Below are 9,110 nucleotides of genomic sequence, written 5' to 3'. Positions count from 1 at the left end.
ATTACAGAGTTACTGCCCTTTGTTTCTTTTCCTTGTCCAGAGCATGACTTTAAAACTACTGGTTGGAATTCAAAACAACTTCATACAATGGTCAAGCACAATAAGGGGAAGTGCAGTGCACAAGAACCATAACTCCATCTTGACTAATTACAGAGTTATTGCCCTTTGTTACTTTTCCATTGCTTTCTTTTGTCCGGACCATAACTTGAAGACTTATTGTTGGAATTCATTATAACTTCATACAATGGTCAAGCACATTGAGAGGAAGTGCAGTGCACAAGAACCATAACTCTATCTTGACTAATTACAGAGTTATTGCCCTTTGTTACTTTTCCTTGTCCGGAGCATAACTTGAAAACTACTGGTTGGAATTCAAAACAACTTCATACAATTGTCAAGCACAATAAGGGGAAGTGCAGTGCACAAGAACCATAACTCCATCTTGACTAATTACAGAGTTATTGCCCTTTGTTACTTTTCCTTGTCCAGAGCATAACTTGAAAACTACTGTTTGGAATTCAGTACAACTTCATACAGTTGTCAAGGACATTCAAAGGAAGTGCAGTGCACAAGAGCCATAACTCCATTTTGACAAAATACAGAGTTACTGCCCTTTGATACTTTTCCTTGTCCGGAGCATAACTTAAAACGTACTGGTTGGAATTCAAAACAACTTCATACAATGGTCAAGCACAATAAGAGGAAGTGCAGTGCACAAGAACTATAACTCTATCTTCAGTATTTATAGAGTTATTGCCCTTTGTTCTTTTTCTTTGTCTTTCTGGACTTATTACAGAGTAATTCAATTAAACTTCATCAATGGCCAACCACATTGAAAGGAAACGCAACATACATGAACCACAATTATCTTTAATTGCCCACAACCATAACTCTATGTTTCAATTCTTTTACAAGGTATTCTGTTACTGGTAACATCCTCATTTCCCAAGCAGACTTGTGGGGGTATTAATCACATTTAGTGATAGTTCTAGTTATAGACAGTAGTGGCCATATAAAATAATAAAGGTGTTTGCCATAAGAATATTTATGTATTGTCCAGATCAGGGAAAGAGCAGCCTAGATCGAATTTTGGCATGAGGAAAATATAAACAAACACATGTGTTGAATGAAAAAGGACATGTATTGAAAATGCCATAACTGACATTAATTAAAACTATTACATATAAAACATGTTATAAAAAATTTCTGAATGGTAAACCTGGGAGGTTACCAAAGAGACTAGACTGTAAGAGAGCCACTTTGATGTTGTAAGATCCTATAAAATTATCAAAATAATGTTGAAATAAGAATATGTACACCAAATTATATGAAAATTGTAAATCTGTCACGTAAAGTGCAGCCTTGTACTGTCAGTTTACAAAGAAGTGGTAAGATCAACAGTATGTATATAACAGTAACACAAGCAACCTTAAAGTAAGAAGATTCTATAAAGTAACAAAATAATGTTGAAATGATAATATATACACCAAATGATATGAAATATTGCAAAATCTGTCATGTAAATCGCAGTTTACAAATATGTGGCAAAATCAACAGCATATATATAGCATAAACAATTAAATGTGGTAAAATGTTGCTATAAAAAGCAATGAAATGTTATCACCTTCTGGCAATGTGTTCTAACTGCAGCCTTATACTGTCAGTAGTTTATCCTAACACAGATAATATACAACATATGCATTTAAAGGGTATTATGAAGCAGCGGCTTAAAATAATCAAATCACGAGATACAGTCAATATAAACACGATGTATAAAAACTGCCATCATCATTAAATGTTGCAATAGCCCATAGCAAATTCTTAGGAAAACATATCAAATCATATATATGTAGACGATAAGAAGCATAGCAATAACAATGGTGTTACAATATGTACATATAATCTAAAACAAATATCAATTTGAGATCCTAATTGATGTGCCAGGTAAAATACATTTTTATACCTCAACAATGCATAACCTGCGGCCTTATACCATCAGGCATTAAGCATAAAGTCAAATACTTTACTATGACAAGATTAAGAAATAGCAACAATTTTATGATTGCAATTAGCAACACATGAACAAACTGCGGCCTGGAACCGTCAGAAAAATAATTCAGACTATAACTTCAGACTATAACTGCAGCCTTACACTGTCAGTTGTTATAAAATTACTGTAATGGCGTTCAGTTTTTCTGAGACTAAGACGTGTTATACCCAATGAATTTATTTGATCTGCTGCCTTGTACGGACAGATCATGAAACATGGAGGAATTTCCAAATATGTCTATACTAGACAGGCTATGAAATTGTGAAAAGCGAACAAAAGGAATTTTAATAAGAATTAATGACTTGTGTAAATAGGAAGAGCCGAGGGACGGATATATTTAAGGTATGCTGTGGCTTTCCATCGGCCAAATTTTATGAGCATGGGTCGCACCTCCAAGAAAGAGTGTGCTGTATACAACGTTTGTGCAGAAGCAAATTTTTGCCATTAAAATGTTTAACAAATAATAACCATGCCTGTAGGTCTTTGCGACTTTCACTATTCAACAAGATCCTATGGTGGGATTTTGAAACCGTTTTGGTAAGATCAATGAGGCGGCGTAAAAATGCATGACCAGGTGAAACAACTTGGCAGCAGAAATTTAACAGCCCTAAGAGTGATTGTAACTCTTTAAAGGTAACTTTGCGGCGTTTTTCCACTGCTGAAAGTTGTTCTTGCAATTTACTCAACTTGTCTTGTGGTTATCGAGCTGCTTGCATTAAATTGGAATCCAGTTCCAGACCGATGAGAATATTTATAATAAGAAAACATGTATTACTTAAATGTAGTCAGTCAGTTGTAAAAGTAGCTATAAATAACTTGCCACTCTGGTAATAAAAGTGATGACATCAGAATGTACAAGCTAAAAATAACTTAAAACTAGCACGAATAAAATGCAATAGCAGCTGTGGTGGAGTGGTTAGCATACTGGACAAGCAGTCCAGAGACCCGTGTTTTGTTTTCCTACTGAGGCATGCCAGTTTTTTCTCTCTCTCTCTCTGTAGCTTAAAAATAATCTCAAATCATGATACATGATGTAAAATTCTGCTAGTTTTATTATGACTTTCAGTTTTTATTCAGTATATTGTTCAATGTATAATTGTAACGTTTTGGCATTTTTTTATAATTAGCTAGTTTTGAATAAAGATTATCGTTTGCTGAAATGATTTTAGTGTTTACTTTTACAATTATGTTAATTGTTTATATTGAGACAATATATTTAAGTTTACGGTACTTTACAATATACGTCTGGTATACGTATTTTCAATGAACGTTTGATATCATATAATGAAATTAACGTCTCAGTGATCAGGATTACTTTGATCAGCCAATGAAAATAAGTCATGCTTGAGCGATCATCTCATCAGGTATAAATAAGGCGATTAGAGCAAAATTAATCAGTCTGCAGAGGAATTCACCGGGACCAGGTTATTCTATGTAACTGAAGCCTCGCTTCATACATAGAGGATAATTTCCTCTACCGAAGTGAAGCCTAGCTTCATAGGTAGAACTAAATATCCTTGTTAATCTAATTGAAGCCTAGCTTCATGGATAGAGTGTTGATAGATTAAAGTTTATGAATTGATTTGACTCTGGGTACTTATAGATTTCCATATTTTCTGAAAGCCTCGCTATCAGGGAATTGGTAACATATAGGTATTAAAAATCCAGAGATATACTAATAATAAATAAGTTTGTATAGATAAAATAGTTGGAACTTTGTTGTAATCCCTGCCAGCAGCTTATCTTTCTATCTAAATAGAAGCCTCGCTTCATAGATAGGGAGGTAGTTGCTGGACTATAAGCAATTATCGGGTTGCAGCGTGATATCTATAGCTTTTGAATTATTTCATAGTGTTATATTGTAAACATATTTACTGTATTGTGACATATTTAGAATTTAAAAGTGCATTTCGGAGTATAATGATTCAAGCTGATTCTTTATGATATATGATAGTTTCATAATCATTTGTATCTAATCAAACGGCAGGTAGCCCAAAGAAAAATTTATTATATATTCGTTGTACATCCGCTCGGTACACGTTACATAATGTTTTAATGAAACATTTTTTTTTTTTCATGCTAAGAACTTTTAACTATGTAAAACTCGGATTAAAGCACATACATTGATATCTTCACATGCTGAAAAAGAAGTTGGGTCGCTATGTTTCTCTAAATATATACCAACACAGGATCAAAATTAATGTAATGATGACCTTAAACGTAAATAACATAGGAAGATATGATAAGCAACAAAAGCTCAACCACAATTTATATCTCTCAAATTCATTTGTCGGCCTAGGATACTTTTCTTTAATAGTACCCCTCCATTTGTCTTTTGGTATTGGCACTGGTTCCTCAATGATTAGTATTGCATGAGTATTTTGTTTGTTTTTTCTAACAATTTCTTTATAAATTGCCGTCATATGTGGAAGTACTTGTAAGGCATTTTGAAGAGAAATATGTAATTGTACATGTTGCTGGGTGCGCCGTAAAGTGTCGAGATCGGTATTGAGGGTGTCGGCCCTATGAATTTCTGTGTCGCATTGATAAAGGAGATGGCATATCTCGTCTGCCTCTTTATTTCTATACTCTTCATGTGTGTTTATAAGGTTTTGAATCTGTTCGCTATTATCCAAACTGGTTGTCTGCTGTACTTGAGCGGAGTAGTCATGTTTAGCACGTGCGGCATGTAAACTGCTAACAAGCTGTGTTTTAAGTGTGCTGAATAACTGTAGCATTTCTTTTACCTCAGCTCTAGTTTTCAGGAATTTCTCAGATATAACTATGTCATGTGACAATTCAGATAGCTGGTGTTTGTTGCGACAGTCTTTATGTATGCTTGTATTACACATGTAACAAATTAAAGCGTTGTGCGTCTTGCAATAAAAATGACATATCTCACCAGAATGCACGGAACAGAATTCTGCTAGGGATGTGCTCACTTTGTGTAATGGCATTTCCGTGTTCCGAATCAATCGGTGTTGCTTTGTCACGGGCAACAGGAAGTGATGATCGGAACATTGTCTGCACATGTACTCCTGACACTGAACGCAGAACGTTTCAGCAAGATTTTGCCGTCCACTTCGTTGGCACGTTTCACATAAAGCTGTTCCAGTTTTAACTATATCACTATTTTTATCCATCTTTTAAGTTTAATTACAATTTATATCTAAGTCTTTATATCATTTAGTAAATGCTGTTTTGTAAACCATCCAGATATGAACAAAATTAATTTTAGTTAGAATTCCTATAAATAGAAATCCTTCATTTCTCTATATATTTTGCAAATAGTTCAACTGATTTTTCACATGTCATTTAACAAAATAGAACTCATGTGTATAGATACCTTCCCGCCAATTCAACCGTTACACAACTGAAGTAAAAAATTACCTCCGAACATTTGATCTGATAACAACTTTACAGGTTGTCCTCATTTTGCTGTGTTACCATGGTAATATGATATGCAAGGTACTTTTTATGAACAAAATACAGATATTTATGCGTTTAAATTTTTTTACGGGTGTTTTCTGTAAACTACAATTATGAACACGCTAGACATAATGCACCAGCACTACAGTTTATTTCAATCGTGCCTGAGACAACACCCTTGCAATTGTAGATTAGTGTAGATTAGTGGAAATATAGTTTTTATTCAGTCTGTCTGCTTGTTAACAACTCTTTAAGTTACTATATTATTAAACAATCTTCATTCTATAATTAATAAGAGTTTAAATCCTGGACAGATCATTTTAGGAAAAACCTGATTTATCATATTGAAGTATGACCGTGGTCCTTAACTAACCTTTACACGGAAAAATCTCATTTTATCATAATTTGAAGTATCAGGCCAAGGTCCTTTGACATTGAATCTAAAGGTAATTTTCTTAACTATTCAGAAAATTTTGCCATAGCAGTTGATAATATTGTCAATGGACTTGAAATGAGGGCTTTGTTTGGTTATGTATTACTGTTTTTATGCTAGTGTTTTTATACAAAAAAAAATATTAAAAGCCTGGGCTGGCACTCAAGGAAAAAGCAAGGACTTTGAGTTTTTGGATTTTTAAAACCCTGGTAAAGATCAAACCATGCAGGCAGTCAGATGGTTAATAAAAAACCTTGCTTAATGCCTTACACTTTCAATCTGTAATTTTCCCCTTCTATTTTGGCACCAAAAACAACAACAACAACAAAGTCTGGCAGGGCAGGGTAGGACAGAAGGTTAATTCTCAGCATTCCCTGCCCATTATGCTTCATTCTGCCCTGCAGCAGGGGCTCACAAGGGGACTCAAAGAGACTGTACTAAATGAATTTGTGAGCAACAGATTTAGATTTAAAATAAATGTATTAAAAATTAAAGCATGCAGAAACATCCTATAAAATAAGCTTGTTTGACGAAGTTTGACAATTTTATACTCATATCTCATATGAATTCATATTAGTTTGAAAAAATGTTTTATTCATTTGAAAATGACCATAATTTTGTTCAATAGTCCAGACAAGGAAGTAAAATTTGAAAATTTCAAATATTGATAAATACCCTGGTAACATACCAGAACAGATTAAAATCTTTAATGAATTGTTGAGTTATTTGATATGCATGTGTTTGTCAAGGCATATCCTGTTATTGTCCCGTTATAATGAAGTGACTCTTGAATGATAAAAAGAGGTGTGTTTAAGCAATGATGACAGTTATTCATCCTTTCAGCTGAAAAAAAATGTGATTGTCACTTATAAGGGACAATTTTATCTTGTTTATCTTTTGTAAAAATTTGGGATGGGCTTTTTATGCATGTATAACTTCCTAAAATTGTCATTGAATTTGTCAGCAACCATGTAGCTGATTAGATAGAGGATATTTGTTTAGTTCAGTGTAAGATTGGAATATATTTCACCATGTGAGCCCCAAAAGGTATATTTCACAATGGCGCAGCCATAAGTGAAATATAAACTTTTGGTGTTCACGAAGTGAAATATATTTTGGATCTTACACTAAACTAAACAAATTTTCTTTTTATTATATGCAAGAAACGTTTAAAAAGACGTTTTAACCTAATACTAGATGAAAAGCGCGCCAAATAAAAATAGAATGTGACATCATTTACGATGTCACGTCATTAAGTTGGTTTCCAGTAATGTGCACGCAGGTATTTCACTGATATATTTCTATTAACCACCGAAAAGCATGTAATAAAAAGCTATATGTACGTTACATAGCAGGTAAAATGGTTCATACCAGTGATAATAAAAAATTATTTCAACTAGGTTTTTATACAAAATTTTGTAAATTTTTCCGACAAGCTCTTAATGCAAAGGTTGAAAATATTTTCTGTGTATGTTCTGTAATGAACATGTTATTTATTCTATGCAAAGGTTGTAATGTTTCTTGAAAGTGTTTTATGCTTATTTTTGAATTTGTTCCCCCACTTCTCTTTTACAAATATGTTAATTGGTTTCCTCAAGGAAACATGTTTTCTCATATGTTTGCAATTTTAATTCTGTGGCTTTAGACATTGCTGATGGTGATGTTGATCATCTTGAATGATGATAATAATATCAGATGCTCAATTGCTGATGATGATAATAATGGTGATGAGAAGACTTTTAAGACTTCAATGATGATGTTGATGATGATGATGATGATTATAATGATGATGATAATGTTAATAATGAAAATTAGAAGAATAAGAAGGATGATGATGATGAAGAGATGATGATGAGATGATGATGATGATGATGATAAGACCATGATGATGATGATAATGATTATAATGAAGGTGATGAATAAAAAGTAATCATGGGAAATTGCACTATTATGATATTAACCCTCTATGGCAACATTACCAAATTTTTCTGTACTTAATGATACTGACATGTTATGGGTAGGCTACCATTTACAAAAGGTTTCCGGTTGTTGATATCAATAGCTTAAATTCAAATGATTAAGTGTATTTTACCTGGATAATGTTAGCAAGGGTCCTGATTTTTATCTCTGTAATTGAGTGATTTATAAAATTTGTGCAATGAATATCATATGCCCTGCTTTTAATTTGAAACTGTCTATTTGATTTGAATTTTTAAGGATATTTCATTTAATAAAATACAAATATTGGGCTGTCAATAAATATTGGACCCTGATGTTTTAAAAAATTTTAAAAATTGAGGCTAGCCAAAATCATCTTTCCTGTTCTGGCGCAATATGACCTAGATTTTGTTGGTGCATTGTAAAACCAAACAAAACAGATTGATTTAATCATTTTTTTCTCATTCTTCATAAACATTTGTTGAATCTAATAAGTTACGAAAATATGAATTACTTGAAAAAAGAATATTGGAATTTTAAAATCACCAAACTCTACATTTAAATTAGTCAATAGTTTCTTCAGAGGAAGTGCCTATGATAATGGTGTTTAAACTTTTGACCCTTTTCTTTTATATCACTTTTATGCACTGTACACATAAGCCGTGTCACGACAAAACCAACATAGTGCGTTTGCGACCAGCATGGATCCAGACCAGCCTGCGCATCCGCGCAGTCTGATCAGGATCCATGCTGTTCGCTTACCAACTCTATTTCAAGTAGAGAAACTGATAGCGAACAGCATGGATCCTGATCAGACTGCGCGGATGCGCAGGCTGGTCTGGATCCATGCTGGATGCAAACCCATTATGTTGGTTTTGTCGTGACACGGCTCATATATATGGTGTAGTGGTTAGCATACTGGACCAGCAATGCAGAGAAATGATGTGACCATTTATACATAAACGAAAGTAAGAAAGTCATGAATGGGAAATTAAGCACAGAAAAATCACATGAAAAAATCAGCATGCCAGAGCCAGGACTCAAATCACTTGTCTCTGGAACCTCTAGCTCTTTGAAATGTAAAAATTATTGCCAGTTACTCGTGTATTAAGGTGTCAATAATTTTGTCATTTAATAACTATATTTTGGCAATTGTGAGTTCTCATAAAACAATCGTGAAAAAAAGGATACTTTTTGCATGGACTGTACAATTTCAGCCCTAAGAATTGTGTGGGGGGGGGTGAGAAGACATTGAATGTC

At 33.5% G+C, this 9,110-nt stretch overlaps 1 protein-coding gene across 1 annotated transcript; it reads right to left on the bottom strand.

Moving 5' to 3' along the window:
* Positions 1-1,122: 1,122 nt before the first annotated feature.
* On the bottom strand, positions 1,123-8,685 carry LOC132714794 (E3 ubiquitin-protein ligase TRIM33-like). The gene has a single exon (XM_060697719.1). The coding sequence runs from the start codon at positions 5,191-5,193 to the stop codon at positions 4,210-4,212; it is 984 nt and encodes a 327-aa protein (XP_060553702.1). The 5' UTR covers positions 5,194-8,685; the 3' UTR covers positions 1,123-4,209.
* Positions 8,686-9,110: the final 425 nt, after the last annotated feature.

Source organism: Ruditapes philippinarum, unplaced genomic scaffold, assembly GCF_026571515.1.
Source record: "Ruditapes philippinarum isolate M1 unplaced genomic scaffold, ASM2657151v2 ctg626_1_1_1_1, whole genome shotgun sequence".
NCBI classification, from domain to species: domain Eukaryota; kingdom Metazoa; phylum Mollusca; class Bivalvia; order Venerida; family Veneridae; genus Ruditapes; species Ruditapes philippinarum.
Note: the sequence above shows the minus strand (reverse complement) of the source record. Positions and strands in the feature narration are given on the sequence as shown.